At 45.7% G+C, this 17,844-nt stretch overlaps 1 protein-coding gene across 2 annotated transcripts in view; it reads right to left on the bottom strand.

The window, feature by feature from the left end:
* Window positions 1-17,844, bottom strand: part of LOC308462532 (dual oxidase 2-like) — a 52,648-nt gene extending 34,804 nt beyond the window's left edge. Inside the window, exons 1-9 of one of the 2 annotated variants that reach the window (XM_080980254.1) lie at window positions 17,750-17,844; window positions 14,862-14,945; window positions 13,297-13,461; window positions 9,789-9,976; window positions 8,248-8,446; window positions 7,084-7,250; window positions 3,118-3,181; window positions 1,738-1,834; window positions 309-399 (exon numbers count right to left, since the gene is read on the bottom strand). In XM_080980254.1, the coding sequence (XP_080836380.1) occupies window positions 309-399; window positions 1,738-1,834; window positions 3,118-3,181; window positions 7,084-7,250; window positions 8,248-8,446; window positions 9,789-9,976; window positions 13,297-13,461; window positions 14,862-14,945; window positions 17,750-17,828 (1,134 nt within the window). In that variant the 5' untranslated portion in view covers window positions 17,829-17,844. Of the gene's footprint in view, window positions 1-308; window positions 400-1,737; window positions 1,835-3,117; window positions 3,182-7,083; window positions 7,251-8,247; window positions 8,447-9,788; window positions 9,977-12,090; window positions 12,660-13,296; window positions 13,462-14,861; window positions 14,946-17,749 lie in introns of those variants that run through there. The other variant, XM_080980255.1, reaches the window with a different exon arrangement.

Below are 17,844 nucleotides of genomic sequence, written 5' to 3'. Positions count from 1 at the left end.
CATCAACCCTAGCCAACATGGACAGTTGTCAGGAATGATGGGAGTTGTGTCTATTAACCGCAGGAGGGCCACAGGTTCTCCATCCCTGGTCATTACCGGTTGGCAGTGACACTCCAAGGTTTTAGACAGGAGTCTCACCTCAACTTGGAGGTGCCAGGAATTAAACCTGGAACTTTCTGCATGCAGAGCATGTGTTCTACCAGTGACCAATGGCGTATCTGTACCAACGACAGAAACCAATTTACACCATTGAGTGGTGTAACACGTGCCTTTGGTTAGAAATTTATGCTTCGTTGCAAGCCCCCTACCTCTCTGCTCCAATAACTGTTGCACAACCGGAGTACCGGGGAGCGGGTGCCATCTCTGTTAATCACTTCTCGGAAGTGACAACTTGAGTTCCTGAAAGAAAAGCAAAAGAAGTGAAACGATGCTCTAAGCAGGAAAGGAATGATATCCAAACCCATGAAAATAAGAGCCCCTCCAGGTGTATTCTACAACATGTTATTGACACAGCTATAGTGCATCGGTGCAAACCGTATTGAAAGTAGTGTCACATACAACTCCCCCAATAGCATGATGAGCTCAAAACATCGTGAATGCACAACAAAAGATGTTTGGAGGGGCCCTAGGGAAGCCAGAAGGGGAAGAGGGATAACCAAACAGGGCTCCACTGAACAGAGTGAGGAAGAGAACACAGCAGCCTTATCATGTCAACATCTAAAGTGAGCCCTCTGTAAGACCATTAAGTTGAGTCTAAGATTACCTTGCTGCACCAGCAAAAGCAGACGGATGGGGGAACTTTTTAATAAGCATATGCTCATTGCATTGCATTGCTTCTTAAGAGCTAAAAGGGTTTCGTGCTAAGTATTGCTTATAACAACCCTGTGAGGCAGGACAGCAAATCCTCTCCTTATTACCACGGTGTGAGTAGGTCAAGAGAGAACAGTAGTGAGAGGTTTGAACTAGGGCTGTCCAGGGTCACTCATGCTCCTTTCAAAGAGCGTTCAGCAATTGCAGTCTCTTCCAAACGTAGCAAGGCAGATTGCCATCCAGTAAATACTACTTGGAGCACATAACTCCAGCATCATTCCATCTGCATTGACTACCCATTTGTATATAGAATTCAGGGCTTTTTTCAGTGGCAGTTGTCTCCTATTTTCCAGCTGCCCATGCCAATACTTTTGCTGGCACCCATGACATTTTTATAAATATATGAGCTCTGGTACCTCATTTTTGGTATTAAAAGGTACAGTACTATTATTTTTATTTATTTATTTACCTTTGAAGGCCCCACATGACCTGGTAGCAGAATATCTCAAGGACCTCCTCCTCTCATGCAAACCTATACATGCACTGACATCAATATCAGGGCTTACAATGTCCCTCCACTGCCAGAGATAAGGCAGGTGGTTAGGACATAAGAGGGCCTTGCAGATATAAAGCTGCCTTATACCGAGTCTATTTGGATCAGAGCCGTCTGTTATGATTGGCAGTGGTTCTCCGGAGTCTACTCAAATTAGTGGTGACTCTACAGAATCTCTCCCACCACCTGCTGCTAGATCCTTTGAGATGGAGGTGGTCAGGAACTGAACTTAGGACCTTGCGCATGTGAAATGTGTCTTCCGGCAAGGCTACCATTCTCCAATTGACATGCATGGTCCAAGCCTCAGAGGTTTGCTCATCCAACTGATGTATCAGCCAATCCATAAGAAGGCTAGAAGTAAGGCAGATTCCTACCTCATGTACACGCCAGGAGGGACCATGGTGCCCAGAAAGAGCGCTGTAGTCACAACAAATTCAGGTGAGATCCTAGCATCCACATGTTGCTTGTAACCTGAAACAGAGGTGACAGCTCTGAATAACAATACTCAATGAAGGGCAGGGATGGCAACTACAGCAGGATGAGGCCCCATTGCTGCATGGATGATCAGTCAAGTGCAGACACACTTTTTGGACAAAGTGTGCATGTTTGGTTAATGAAATCTATAGTTTATAGTGCAAAGGTACGCAGAATCCCCAAATACAATTCAGGCCCCGCCTGCACTATAGATTTAAGACGCTGTTCTACCACTTTAAATACTCATGACTTCCCCTGTAAGAACTGTAGCTCTGTGAGGTGGTCTTCTAACCATTCTCAGTCTTCTCAGAAGTAAAGCCCCACTAAGTTCAGTGAGATGCACTCCCAAGTCCTAGGTTAGAATGCATAGGATTGTAGCTTCAGATTCTCTCGCTAATTACAAAGATATTATTTGTCACTGGATTATTGTGGCCTAAACCACTGAGCCTCTTGGGCTTGCCGATCAGCGGTTCAAATCCCTGTGACAGGGTGAGCTCCTGTTGCTCTGTCCCAGCTCCCGCCAACCTAGCAGTTCGAAAGCACACTAGTGCAAGTAGATAAATAGGTACCGCTGTAGCGGGAAGATAAGCAGCATTTCCATGTGCTCTGGTTTCCGTCACAGTGTTCCATTGCGCCAGAAACAGTTTAGTCATGCTGGCCACATGACCGGAAAGCTGTCTGTGGACAAATGGCGTATCCCTTAGCCTGAAAGCATGATGAGCACCACAACCCCATAGTCGCCTTTGACTGGACTTAACCATTAAGGGGTCCTTTACCTGTTTTGTACATGCAAGCAAGCCCTTCTTATATCTTTTATTATTCCTGATATTACAATTCCTTTCCTCGATATTTATTCATTAATCTACATACCCTATTATTCTAAACTGCACCCCACACAAAAGGGGATGTATCATTAATTTTAAAATGGAAATGTGTAATGTGAAAAATGAAGAAAAGGTGTTTATTAACATGCTTGCTTATTGATTGGATTGGATTGGATTGGATTTGGTTTGACTTGTTAACTCCTTGCTACCAAGGTCTCCAAGGGGAAAGTGATGGTTCAAAACAACAGCCAAAGTTTGAGTAAAGGTGAAAACTGAAAGGAATTGTGGTTTTAAGTAACGGGAGAGGCTCGGGTAAACCTCTAGTGCATTTATATTTATTTAAACGCATATGCATGCCCCAAACCCTGCACACTAACAGCAGAACAAAATCAGCTCAGTCCACTGGCCCCCATTGAACGGTACCCACTTGCACATGCCATGATTCCTTCTCCTCACCTGTGTAAGGTTCAGCGGTGTCATTCCCAACGAAGGCTGGCAGCCATTCGTAGAGCACAATGTTCTAGGGAAACAAGGAGGAAGAGGCAGCTGTGACACACAGGAAGTTGCTCAACGCCCAGTCAGACTATCTGCTGCGGTAGCTGGTTCCCACTGTGAGAAGTAGGGCAGAAGACAGGAAGACTAACAGGTGGAGCCAGAGGCAATGGCAGGAAGAGCCACCCCCTGGTTGGTTGTAAATCAAAGGGCACTCAGATGGGGATTGGGTGAGATTGATGGGACAGTACCCCTTTTGCCCTAATGGACCACAATCCACTGATTGGTTCCTTTATTTTCCCGTGTATAAGATGATGCTTTTTGATTTTAAAAAATAGGCAAAAATTGGGTGTCGTCTTATACATGGATAGTGGATGCAGAGGGGGGACATGCGATTAATGGCAGCAGCAAGCAGGAGATGGACAGTGGCAATTGGGCGGGTGATTGGTGGCTGCGGCAAGGCCTGCTGGTGATTGGCTGTGGCTGTGGCTGTGGCAATGGGGCAGGCGATTGGCGGCTGTGGCGAGGCAGGCAGGTAATTGGCGACTGCAGCAAGTGGGCGGGTGGGCTGTTGTTGGCGGCGAGTGGGCAGACAATTGGCGGCTGCGGCGTGGTGTGCAATCGGCAGTGGCAAGCGATTGGCAGTGGAGGGCAGTTGGGTGAGTGATTGGCGGAAGTGACCTCCTCCACCCTCCAAAAAAGCTAAACAACTTAATTTCTTAATTTTGGGTTAAAAAAATTAGGGGGTCGTCTTATACATCTTATACACGGAAGCCTCTGTGCAAGCCTTATTTATTTAGATCACTTGATGCTAAAATAGGCTTCCAATAACAGGCAGAGATCTTTCCTGGTATATGGGTCCTAGATCTTCGGGAAGGGTCAGGCTTTGCATGCAGAAGGTATCGGGTTCAATTCCAGGCACCTCCAGGTAGGGTTCAGGGTGAACAAAACTGAGTTAGCTGTACCAATAGTCTGGCATCATTCTTTCTTTAGAAAAAACAGGAACTTGGAGATGTCATGGACTAGAAAGACCTTCTGCATGAGCTACCACTGAGGTGTGGACTCTTCCATAAAGCTTAATAGGCAGAGGTGTTGAGTGAGGAAAATGTATGGGATCTCAGCTCTAAGAGTTTTGTTTCTCCCCGCCCCCCCCAAACCTGGAGTCATTTTTTCATCTGCCAGAGCATCAAAGTAATGGAGAGGCCCTCTTTGCTCTGGCCAAATGAATGAGGTGAAAACAAGGCTTTCAAGTTTTGCTATTGCTTTTGACATATGAGCATGAATTATGTCAGAGACTGAGACGAGCTTCCAATTCTATGACTAGCAGCTGATGGTCCATATATTATAAAATGGACCAATACAACTACCTGCATTTTTGTATTTTCCTTAGAGATTGGGAGGCTGCCATGTTAAGCTCTTATATTATACCATTTCCCACAAAGCCATTTCCGACCTAGCGAGGAGAGGGGGTTGCGGGCGACCCCCTCCCACACACGCGGGGCTGGTCTCTGCCACCGCGAGATCAGGGGGAATCCCCGGGCGTGCCTGCAACCCGACCCGCCAATCGGCGGGCTGGGGAGGCGTGGCCTAGCCTACTTAAGGCCAGGCACGCTCGGGGACCGCCCTCTTTCCCCTCGCCAGCTGGAGCAGGTTTTCCCATCCCACCCACCCTTAGGTTTTAGCTAGCTATGACCTTGCTATGGACCTCGGTTGGTCGCCGTAAGGGGCTTGGTAGGAATTTTTCCAATTTGGCTCTCTGGTGGCCTTTTGGTTTTTTCGCCTACCTCGTAGCAATCGTCACAACTTCATCAGTATTTGGCGGTTAGGCATTGGCAGGGGTTTATTGTTATGCAAATGAGTTGGGGGGGAAGGAAAAGCCATCACCTTCCCCCAGGAAAAGGGTAGTCTGGTAAAGGACTCCAGGGGGCGTTGCCTTGTCCAAAACCTAGGGAGGTGAGGGCCCCCGGCACGCCCCCGAGCGGTGACACCCGTGGGATCCTAGTTGGCGTACTTCAACAGGACCCCCACGGTTTGTGGTTAACCCTTCCCGGTCTCCATGCCGGGTAGTCGATAGGAGCCAATGCCTAAGGCCAATACCTTCCAATTCTGTATTCAATAAAGTTGTGGCCTGTTTAAGCCCATTAACCTTAAATAATGTGTCCTGTGTCGTTACTTTTCATGGGGGAGGGGTCTAGCCACGCAACATCTCTCTACTTAGGAAGCTGCCATACGCCAATTTTTTCTAGTTCTCTGCTGAGCCTAGTTTTGTCTACCGTAATTGGCTTCTCTCTCTAGGGCAGGGTTGGAAAAGCTCAGGACAAAATGCAACCCTCCAGGCCTCTACCTGGCCCTTGGGACTCTCCCCAGGCCACACCTACCTCACAAGCCACACCCTCTTACCCACAGACCATACCCCTCACTGCCCTTGCTTCACACCCTACTTGAGTGTTTTTGCCTGGCTGGAATGTGTCTTTAAACTCTGAGAATGCCTTTGCTTGTCTGGCTCAAGGTGTGTAGAAATTTGCTTACTGTATACAGGTAAAATCTGCATGCATTGCTCTACCTGCTTTTGGCTCCAGCCTTTACCCACAACTGCCATGTAGCCCCTGAAAGAAATGCAGCCCCCAGGCTGAAAAAAAGACTATCCACCTCTTCTCTAGGGTCTTAGGAAGAGAAAGTATTGTCCATCACCTGGAACCTGATTGTGTTATCTGGAGATGCCAGGAATCAAACCTGGGATCTCCAGCATGTCAAACATGTGGCTTAGGGCCCTCGTATTTATGGGACCGCCTCTCCTGGTCTGCCCTGCAGAGGGCCTTAAGGTCCATGAATAACCATAGTTGAGAGGTGTAATGAGTATGGGTTGCTCGTGCGTAAGTTGCCGCCTCTCCTGGCTTTGTTGCCTTGCTAAACCTTTCAGTCTGGGCAGCCCTTCACTTCGTGGCTGCCTCAGTCGCTAGCAGAATCCGTCAGTGGGCGTTTCTTAAATCTCTTCCAACATAAAAGTTGTTTGACACCCAGTCTCCTCCTACTCTCTCTGCGTGGAAGTCTTCTGCGCAGGGAGGGCGTGGGTAGAGGAGGACCCGTGCTCTCCCCGCTGGTGTCCAGTGAAGAGTCCTGGAGCCCTCTCGCCGATTCCCCCATCAGCCCCCCTTTATCCCTGGTGTTGCGCTGATTTGCTTCCCCATCTGCGGAGCTGCCTCTCTCCCTGCTGGGCCTTTCTCCAGCATCATTTGAGAGCCTTCCCTCCGCCTCTAGCTCCGATGTCAGTTCCCTGACAAGAGGTACCGGGCCCTAAGGAAGTCAGACTATCCTCCACCAGGGCCAGGGCCTTTTCAGTGTTGGCTCCGACCTGGTGGAATGCTTTGTCCCATAAGACTAGGGCCCTTCAGGATTTAACCTCCTTTTGCCGGGCCTGTAAGACAGAGCTATTCCGCCTGGCCTTCCATTTGAATTCAGTCTGACCTTTTATTTCCCTTCCCTTCCCTTCCCTTCCCTTCCCTCCCCCTCCCCTTTTATGAAGATTACCCACTCTGAGACCCCACAGCTAATTCTCCCCTGGAATCCTCGCTGGCCCAAGTAGGACCAATTCAGCCAGCTAGCCCTGGGGATTATCTAATTGATTTTTTATTTTTGAATTTTATTGTTATTCATGTTTTTATACTGTATTTTATGCTGCTTTTACAATTTTAAATTTGTTGTTAGCCACCCTGAGCCCGGTTTTTGAACCGGGAAGGGCAGAGTATAAATAAAAATTTATTATTATTATTATTATTATTAAACACATGCTCTGCCACTGAGCTATGGTCCCTTGCTTAGAGAAACGAGGAAACAAAACACAGTCTAGGGGTTTATGTGCCCAGAGAGGTTTGCTGGATGCCTCCCCCCGCTCCCCGGCCACACACAGTCTTTCTTCCATGCCTCGCTCACCTGGTAAGTGGCAATAACCCGCTTGCGCACGTGCTGAAACACATCTTCATCAGACCAATCAGGGTGCTGTTGGGCAAGCTTTGCTGCCAGGACGTTGTGGTAGCGGAACCAGACAATGCCCATTGCTTGCAGGAACAGGTCTGCATTACCTTTGGCATTTCCAAAGTCTAGAAGAAGGGATTGGGTGGGGGGTAGAGAGAGAAAAGAGCCAATTCTAAACTTCCAGATCCTAAGAACAGGTACAGATTTGCTGGTATGACCTCATGAGAGGAGCGTACCATCTCATAGTAAATATAGAAATGATGTCAAACAAACATCAGACACGGACATTTTATGACCCAGCCTTCTTTCAAATGATTTATATCATATATCATATATCATTTGTTGTCACAGACGTATATTTCAAATGGGGGAAGGGGAGGACTTGGAGGAGGAAAGAACAAGCCCCTCTCTTGCCACTAGTATGCTATTAATTGACCCTTCTCAAACTGGTTTCTAAAAAAACAAGCAAATGTGCTATCAGACATCACTTACGGTATATACATTTGCCTTTGCAGATGATGTGCCGTTTTGACCTTCAGAATTTGCCATGCTGGCACTTTCAAACTAGTGTTTCGCCAATGCCCATTTAAAAGATATAGGACCCTAAGAGCTGTGCAACATTTTCTACCTGTCTGTGCACTGGGGCTCTTTGCTACTGACATTCTGGAACCCTTATAGGGAGGTGTTTAATGTTTAATGTTTTATTATGTTTTTATATATGCTGGAAGCCGCCCAGAGTGGCTGAGGCAAACTAGTCAGATGGGCAGGGTACAAATAATAATATAATAAGTGCTATTGTTCTAGAAAAGAGGTGCCAGAACTCTCCATGAACGCCTTCCTTCTTCTCTTATAATGGCAATTGCTCCCACCTGAGAGGTGCCAGAACTTTCTTTTATTCTGTGCAGAAAACTGTGGCTGAGGGCCTGAAGAGATGAACCCTCTCCCCTCCCTATTTCTGTTTTCTCACAGGCTCTCAATTTCAGACTGTATCCAAAATTACTCATTAGAGCAAACGGGGCTCTGGACCACCAACCTCCATCTGCTCTCATTGCCTCTGGCGCCCCCTACTGTTGTCCTCCTGGCCTTTCACCCTACCAGTCCCAAAGGGGCAACCTTCCTTACCATAGAGTCCCTGTGGTCCACTTTGTCCTGTGGACGGATCCAGAGCCTTCCACATTAAGCTGTTTGCCTTTGTCTGCCTTGGGAAACCATCTTCTCCAGAGAGCAGCTTCCCTCGTGAGAAACTTCTCAGAGAATCACTCCAGGAATGGGATGAGCCATAGATGGCACTCCCATCGAGCCATCCTGTCACCCCATTTAGCTGGTGAAAGAGGGGAGGGAGAGGGGGGGGAGCAGGTGGGTTAGTTCCTTCTAAATCTTTGGCCAGGGGGCCATCAAGTATTCTCTACCGCAGAGGCATTGAAGAAAGCAGCTTTGTGCAGGGTGGTGAACAGACAGAACAGTTAGCTTATCATACCCTTGCCAGAATGACTGTACTATAGATATACTGCCAGGTTATTCCATAGGCAATGAGTCAATGGAGTCAAAAGGGGATGAAAGATCCTCAAATGCAACCTTTTTTAAAAAAAAAAAATTTTGGATGGACTGCTTAATAAAATTTTAAATAAGCTAATTCAAGCAAACGGGGAAAAGGTCACAGCTCAGTGGTGAACATCCGCTTTGCATGCATAAGATCCCTGGTTCCATCCCGGCATTTATCCATTCTTACGTTCAGTACTCCAAATTTCCATATCAATTTGCGTCGGTCCTTGTGAACACACACCAGCAATTTAGAGTGAATTTCTCCTAATACAACTGTTTGCATGCAATTTTGCCTGACATACACATTTTTGGAGAGCAATTTACCCTGATATAATGCATTTGTGCATGGTGTTATCACTAGTCTATGGGTTTTTATTCACACTTTACCCCCCCCCCATGTGTCTCTTTGCTTTCCTTTGAACTACATCAGTGAGGCCAAGAGGGGGTGGGGTTGCGTCTGGGCAGCGCAGAATCTCCATACACACTGCTCAGGCTTATGCCCCGGGGAGGTGCTGCTAACACAGCAGTTTGACTTCAATCCCCAGAGGTGCACTTCAATGTCTCTCAAGACAGATGGTTGCCAACCAACCATCGCCCCCATACAAGCATTTCTGAACACATTATTTAGCTGGGGAGCTGCAAAATTTGGATGAGGGCAAATTTTGAAGGATGGCTGGAATTTCGGTTCTCACGTAGTTTAGGAAAGGAAGGCAGGTTCACCTTTGAATGTGGACTAAACTTAATTTCTCCCCCATCCTTCCTCACTAGCACTGCTGATAGCCTTTCAAACAGAGGACTGCTCTCTGCAAAAAAAGGACATATTAAACCCATCCCCTAATTTGCCCATTCTGTTTATTCATTTTAGTACATTTCCCTTTTCAAAGGCATACTGTTTTATTTTTAAAACGTCCCGGGCAGAAAACTGAGCAAACCATTGCAGAGCATTCCATTCTGCATCTAGACACCACCCTTAGCGACTGAATCTGACTGCTCTCCCAGCAATGCTGCCACTGCATGAATCCTCTGATACACGCCCTGTATTTGCCCTTTTCCCCTGCGAAATGTACTGTGCAAACACGTGCAAAGGGATATACGCTGATTTGCAGCCAGCTGGGTTTTACCTGATCCCGGGGCCTGTTGGGGCTTTTTCCTGTACCTGGAGCCCACTGCATTCGCTGGAATGGCAGGACAACATCACCTGAGCCAGCAGGGTCAAACACAGGATCTCCTTCAGGGATCTGTATGTTTAGGAACTCGGCAGGGCAGCCGGGCTTGTCGGCTTCCAGAATCTCCGAGAGCACATGGAAACCTGGCAGACACCAAAAGGGACAGAACTAGCAGAGGGTGGATGAAACATGACATCTAGTGAACCATGACACCTACGAAATTCAATTCCGTGAACTCACAGGGCCTGAAACCACACTCCACGAAAAGCCTGCTGCAACTTCTCTTAAGAGTGTTGCATCTAGAGAAGCGTCAATATTTGCCAGTTTCAACACTTGCTGACCTGATCTGCACCTCTCAGACTAAGCTGCACCGGAGTGTGCTGTTCCCCAAATGTGCCAATGTAGTTCTCCCCTACTAACCTCAAAAAAGTATCAAAATATATTTTAGAATGCATATTTGGATAGAAAGTATGTTCCTGAAAGACCTACATTGGTTCCCAGTACGTTTCTGAGCACAATTCAAAGTGTTGGTACTGACCTTTAAAGCCCTAAACTGCCTTGGTCCTGTATATCTGAAGGAGCATCTCCACCCCCATCATTCAGCCTGGACAGTGAGGTCCAGTTCTGAGGGCCTTCTGGTGGTTCCCTCCCTGCAAGAAGTGAGGTTAAAGGGAACCAGGCAGAGGGCCTTCTCGGTAGTGGCGCCCGCCTTGTGGAACGCCCTCCCATCAGATGTCAAGGAAATAAACAACTATCTGACTTCTAGAAGTCACCTGGAGTCAACCCTGTATTGGGAAAATTTTAATGTCTAATGTTTTACAATTTTTTATGTGCTGTAAACCACCCAGAGTGGCTGGGGAAATCCAGCCAGATGTGTGAGGTATAAATAATAATAAAATCATCATCATCATCCTGTCCTTCTTGCCTCAGGCAGCAAAAAGTCTTGAGCCAGCCCTGCTCACAGAGTGTAATCCAGCCACATGCCATCATATCTCATTGCCTCCTGAGAAATCTCATCTCCTCAGACAATGATTCCATAGACTATCCAATAAGTAACAAGGGATACTATTCTGTGGATCAATAATGTGTGCATAAACTTTTTGAGTCTCTTTTAAGCCCAGTTTTTAAGGCTTGGCAATTTCCCCCAAACGGGAGCAGGCAGAAAGTATTACAAACCTGGAAAGAGCTTTCAGCCAGTGCCAATTATGAAGGAAATAACTGGTGGCGGCAGCAACAACGACTACTACCACTACAATAATAATAATAATAATAATATAACAAATTTGACAAAGGAAAATGGAAGAAAGTAAAAGAAAACAACAACCTAGGGATGTTTAATATCAATATAACCTATCCAACTGTCCAAAGAGGTGTCCACACAAAAGAGATGCTTATAAGAAATGTGTTCAAATGTGGTAAGAACATGTGAAATTATTATTAATTATGACTAATGTTGTTATTACAAACTAGGTTTCTTATCCACCTTTCACAATAAGTGAAGTGACAGCAATTTAAAAATACAATATTAAAATTGGTTTAAAACAAATTAGTCAAAAGAATAGGGTGGGTCCTAGGATATATATGTCAGAAATGTCAAAAGCCCAGATAAATAGGTGTTTCTCTTCAGCGCATGACAGGAACTACATAAAGGAAGGTAACAACACCACTCTGAGGAGATGGAATTCTACAATTTAGGGGTTTGCCGGAAAGAATGCTTTCTCCTGGGTTCCCACCCCCCATAACCGCTAAAGGGCTCAGAAGTGCCAAAGAACCCATTTCCTCTTCGTCCTACTCTCTCATCATGGCTTCTGAGAAATCCACAGTCTTGTTTGAACATATTCCAAGGGATTAAGCTCCAAGCATTACTCAGCCTTCAGCAGAAATGCCTAGCAACATCCAGGCTCCCAAACATGCCCGGATCACACTGGCAAAAGCTAACCCAGGGGGAAGTAGGTTTAAGTGACCAAATAATTCTGAGGTTTGGAGCAGAAATCCGCAAGGAGGGGCAAACGTGACCATTGCTAAAATAAGACATAAAACCAGTCATGCAAGAGCCTAGTAATCCTCTTGGAGGTAATCCTATGATCTAAGGGTTTGAGCCAGAGGAAGAGAAAAAGGGGCACACTGTGGTTTGAATTACAGTCTCTGCGTTGCTGTCACAAGGCCTGGAAACCTTGGCAAATCCCTTACCCCAATACTATAATTCTGTGACCAGAACCTCCCCAAATCCCGTAATTGAAGGAATTAGGCACATTACTCCATTAGTTACAGGCATCGATTTGAGGCCTGATTTGTGGCAGAAAGTGGGCCTTGACTATATCAAGCGCCTCGTTTCTCCAAAATGTCAGTGTCGTGAAAAGCAGGGTAGGCCAGCCTTTCCCAACTAGATGCCTTCCAGGTGCCTTGAACTACATATCCCATCAGCTCCAGCCACTATGCTGCATGGGGCTGATGGGAGTTATAGTCCAAAACATCTGGAGGGCATAAGGTTGGTAAATGTCTGGAGCAGACACTGCCAGAGTGGAGGCGAATTTAGGGGCAGTTGTGAAATCAGGAACCCATTTTGTTTTTTCCATGATTGAAAGGTGCTCTATGTTGGAGAGGGGCCAAACCAGATAAATCAGTCCTGTTCCCTATAATGATGCCAATTCCTTCTTAAGACTTTTGCTGGAGATTTGCTGAAGGGGCCAAAACGTTTATTTACTGCATCTTATACCATCCCGGCAGTTTGAGCTTTATGATTGCTGTTTAGAATCTTAAGAAACATGGCACAAAAGGAGGAGGAAGAAAGAAGACACGCACAAACTCAGGAACCCACTCTTGGAAGCCTCTACATCAATGGTCATGCAAGCAGCAAAACTGGGTGGGGTTAGGGTTAGCTTTGCAGGTTTGATCCCCGTGTCGGACAGCTGTGTATTCCTGCATTATATAATAATAATTTACTATTTATACCCCGCCCAACTAGTTGCATTTCCCCAGCCACTCTGGGCTGCTCCCAATCAAATATTAAAAACACAATACAGCATTAAACGTTAAAAACTTCCCTAAACAGGGCTGCCTTCAGATGTCTTTAAAAAGTAGGATAGTTGTTTATTTCCTTGACATCTGATGGGAGGGCGTTTCACAGGTCGGGTGCCACTAGCGAAAAGGCCCTCTGCCTGGTTCCCTGTAACCTCACTTCTCGCAGGGAGGGAACCACCAGAAGGCCCTCAGAGCTGGACCTCTGAACGATGGGGGTGGAGATGCTCCTTCAGGTATACAGGACCAAGGCCATTGTAGGGCGAGTTGCACTCAATTGGAAGAGTCCCTTCCAACTGTACAATTCTAGGATTCTACGATATCAGGGAGGAGCCAAAGGTTCATTGGACACATGGAGGGAGACTTCCTGCCTCACCCCTCCCTCAGACGCAGCCCAGTGGCATGGATGCTGATGGAGGCCATCACTCAAGAGTTCTCAGCTTACCAAAGACGACGCCCAGCACAGTTCTGTTCTTCTGAGAGGGTGATCCAGAGTCCCCTCGTGCCACCACATGGCTGAGTCTCCGTGCACTGGGGACATTTGGTTCCTGGGGGGCCTGGTACACGCCGTCCGCATAGCTCGCAGGAAGGAGCCGCGACAACCACGATCCTAGTGGTGATAAATCAGCATGTCAGCTTGAGGTAGCCAGCCACGGGCAAGACTTAATTTTTGCAAATTTCTTCAGTGAAGGGGTCTTAAAAATATGTCTCTGAGGGTGAGGAATCTGCAGTTATCTTTGTGACTGGAGAACATTTAGCTTGGTAAGTCTACGTTAGATGAAGAAGCTCATACACTGCTTTCGGAAAACTGAAGAATTTAAATTTTACCTTCTGAAAACGTCAGTAATGCTAAATAATATTAATAATAATAAATAATTATAATATAACTGCAAGTACTTGGGGCAAAGCATTTCTAAGTATTTCTATGGAATTTCCAGACATTTTACTTACCAAGTATAACTAAATTATATTAATTTGACCAAAATATATTTTGAATTCCCCAAGTGATGTTAGACCCTTTTAGCACCTGTCATTTTTGGAAACTGAAAGCTGAAAAATTCAACACACCCTATTGAGGTCATGTGGCCAGAATGACTAAGCCTCTTCTGGCAAACCAGAGCAGCGCACGGAAACGCCATTTACCTTCCCGCTGGAGCAGTACCTATTTATCTACTTGCACTTTGACGCGCTTTCGAATTGCTAGGTTGGCAGGAGCAGGGACCGAGCAATGGGAGCTCACCCCGTCGTGGGGATTTGAACCACCAACCTTCTGATCGGCAAGCCACCCACGTCCCTAGGGTGTGTCTTAGGTGCTGTGCAAAGTATGTCCTGAGAAACAAGGAAGGAGATGGACGGCTGGACCCTTTGTGAAAGTGAAGCCACAACTGAGACTGGGATTCTGCTCCTTTAAGACATGCTTGGATGCAGTGGTGAGCCTGCTGTGGAAGCAGGCTCCCCAAACTCTGATGCACATATGTGCTGCTGTAAACAGCTGGGAGGAAAAAGTTGTGAAATGCACAAGGTGGAGGAACACAACTTCCCTGCTCTTTAAGGCAGCATTGTGAACCCTAACTCAGGGATTGCCTGGGCTCTTATATATCCCACCTCAACCCATTGCATGCAGGGCTGTTTCCAGTCCAGTCCACCCAAAACAACACTGTTTGACTCGCTGTTTGCTGTAGCCAAATTTAATTATATGATTAATTCTCTTATTGACGTGTGGCTATTCCACACCATTTATTTAAACAGGAGTGTGGTGGAAACGTCATCAATAAGCGTGGTGCCGGTGGAGGGGGGAAAGTGTGAATTTAGGACTATGAGGAGGAATGAAAAAGAGAATGCCGATCGCCTGCCTGATTTTCCATTCGTTTGCAGAAAGACGTGTGAACTGGCATAATACCATTTTGCAGAATTTGCCAATATTCCCCGTACACATGGACCCAATGCTTGGCATCAGAAATGGCATTTGCAAAAGCATTGGAGGCCTGAAAACCTCAGGGATGCTCTCACCTGCTGAGTTGTGCCTGTGGTACATGAGGTTGTTGTACCAGCCGTCATAACGCTGAATTTCCCAGTGGATATTCTTTTGGGCGCCTGAGAGTAAACCACACATGAAGGAAATGAAGTTATTGGAAGCAGAGCCAGTTTTTCATGAAAAATCAGGGCCGATTAGGGTGTTGGCATTTGAAAGATGCTCAAATTTTCGTATGTGGTGAACTGGCAATGTGTCTTCATGGTGGCCATACCTGGCAGGACTCTGTAACAGCCCCCTCTGGTTCAAATATATGTATGATAACCATGGGAGACGCTATGGAACTGGGATTTGAAGTTTACAGCATGTTATACATTGAAAGAAAATTATATGAAAATGATGTATCGTTGGTATTTAAGTCCTAGTAAACTAGCTAAAATGTACAAAACCAGGTCAAATACATGCTGGAAATGTAAGGAAAATGAAGGCAACTTTTATCATATGTGGTGGACATGTAAGGTAGTACAAGAATTCTGGGAGATGACATATAATGAACTGAAAAATATGTTCAAAATAACCTTTTCTTAAAAACCCGAAGGAATTCTAGGTGCCAAAATTCCAACGGATCAGAAAATACTATTTATGTACACCACTGCTGCTATTTATGTTATACCACTGCTGCTCGGATGTTACTAGCCCACAGATGGAAAGAAGACATTGTCCCTACCACAGAAGAATGGCAGATTAAGTTGATGAACTATGCCGAATTGGCAAAAATAGAATAAGAAATCAGGAAGACCAAAATTTTAATAAGGAATGGGGAGAATATATAATTTACCTTAGAAAACTTTGTAAACAATTAAAATTATTAGTAGGATTGGAATGACACTTGTAGTCTAATGTTGAATTTTGGGTATGATAGAGATTTAAAAGATTTGGATTAATAGACAAGATGCAGGAGGAAAAGGTTAATATAAGGACCCACAAAGGGGGAAGTCCAGGAGATTCTTTGGAATTCTCTTTTTATGTTGGTTGTGTGATAACTGTACATTTTTAAAATCTGAAAAACTAAATATTTTTTTTAAAAAAGAAGAGAAAATATATGAATGGCTTAACTAAGCTCACCATACATTTAAACTACTTTTATGCTACTATAGTAAAGGTAAAAGGACCCCTGACCATTAGGTCCAGTCATGGCCGACTCTGGGGTTGCGGCGCTCATCTCACTTTACTAGCCGAGGGAGCCGGTGTACAGCTTCTAGGTCATGTGGGCAGCATGAGTAAGCCGCTTCTGGCAAACCAGAGCAGCGCACAGAAACGCCGTTTACCTTCCCGCCGGAGCGGTACCTATTTATCTACTTGCACTTTGACGAGCTTTCGAACTGCTAGGTTGGCAGGAGCAGGGACCGAACGGGAGCTCATCCCGTCGCGGGGATTAGAACCGCCGACCTTCTGATCGGCAAGTCCTAGGCTCTGTAGTTTAACCCACAGTGCCACCCGCATCCCATAGGGCTGCTGGATTAGTTTGGTGATCCATGTGGTTCAGCATCCTGTTCTCACAGTGACTGACCAGATGTCCATGGGACATAGCACCATCTCCTCCTGTGGTTTCCAGCAGCTGGTTTTCAGAAGCATTCTAGAACATAGCCTTCTCCTCCATGAACTGGCCTAGGCTGTTGGTGACCATCATTGCCAATTGTGGGAATCAATTCCATAGCTTAACTATATTATGCCATATGAAGAAGTCCTTTGTTTTGCCTCTCCTGAGCCTTCCAGCATTCTGCTTCACTGGATATCACATGGATTCTCATATGATGAAAGAGGGAGTAAAACTTATCTATTGGCTCTCTCTTCACCATGCATAATTTTATAGACTTCTATCATGTCACTTCTAACTTGCCATTCCTCTCTAAACTGAAAAGCCCAAAATGTTGTAACCTTTTCTCACGGGGTTAGAATCATGACTTGACTTCCCAAGAATTCTGTGAACTGTACTTTGTTAATGATCTCCTTACAACTTTAGACATTCCTGACATGCTCCATTTCCCAGGATTCTTTGGGGGAAGCCATAACTCTTAAGTGCACATCTTATATTCCAGTGGAATGGAAATCATTTGATAGCTATGGGCACCTGTTAATGACCAAGAAAATGGAAGACTTGGTCACATTGTCTGTTTGTGAAAGCACCAAAAACAAGATCACTGTTTGGATCTAGTCTGCAGCAAAGTCTACATGGAACCACAAGACTCACAATACCATCCTAACAAGAGTTAGTAAAAAGGTAAAGCTAAAAGACCCCTGACAGTTAAGTTGTCGTGAACGACTCTGGGGTTCTGGCGCTCATCTCGCTTTACTGGCCGAGGGAGCCGGCGTTTGTCCACAGTCAGTTTTTCTGGGTCATGTGGCCAGCGTGACTAAGCCACTACTGGCGAAACCAGAGCAACACATGGAAACACTGTTTACCTTTCCTATTTATCTACTTGCACTTTAATGTGCTTTCAAACTGCTAGGTGGGCAGGAGCAGGGACCCAGCAACAGGAGCTCACCCCGTCATGGGGATTCGAACCGCCGACCTTCCGATCGGCAAGCCCTAGGCTCAGTGGTTTAGACCACAGCGCCACCCGCGTTACTCTAACAAGAGTTATACCCTGTGAAATCAACAAAAAACCCTAAGCAGTTTCCATAAAACAATGTGAAATACACTTAAGAAAATATAGATAAAATCAAACATTAAAAACAAGTAGACATGAAATGCCTCACAATAGAGACAAATTTCTGAAACAAAATAGACATAATAAAATTGCACGTCTGGGTAGGCTTGCCTCAAACAAAAAAAGTTTTTATCAGTCAAGTAACAGCTCTAAGAGGAAATCCATTTTAGGAAAACCAATTGTTAACTGGACAGGGAAAAGTTGGACAGACTTACCAGTCGAGTGCCATAAACTTGCCAGGACAAACCAAAGCAAAATAAAAGTTTTAGTTCCCGTCATGAGATCAGTCCACATTTCTTTGCGGGACTTT

Source organism: Podarcis pityusensis (assembly GCF_964106645.2).
Source record: "Podarcis pityusensis genome assembly, chromosome: 14".
NCBI classification, from domain to species: Eukaryota; Metazoa; Chordata; class Lepidosauria; order Squamata; family Lacertidae; genus Podarcis; species Podarcis pityusensis.
Note: the sequence above shows the minus strand (reverse complement) of the source record. Positions and strands in the feature narration are given on the sequence as shown.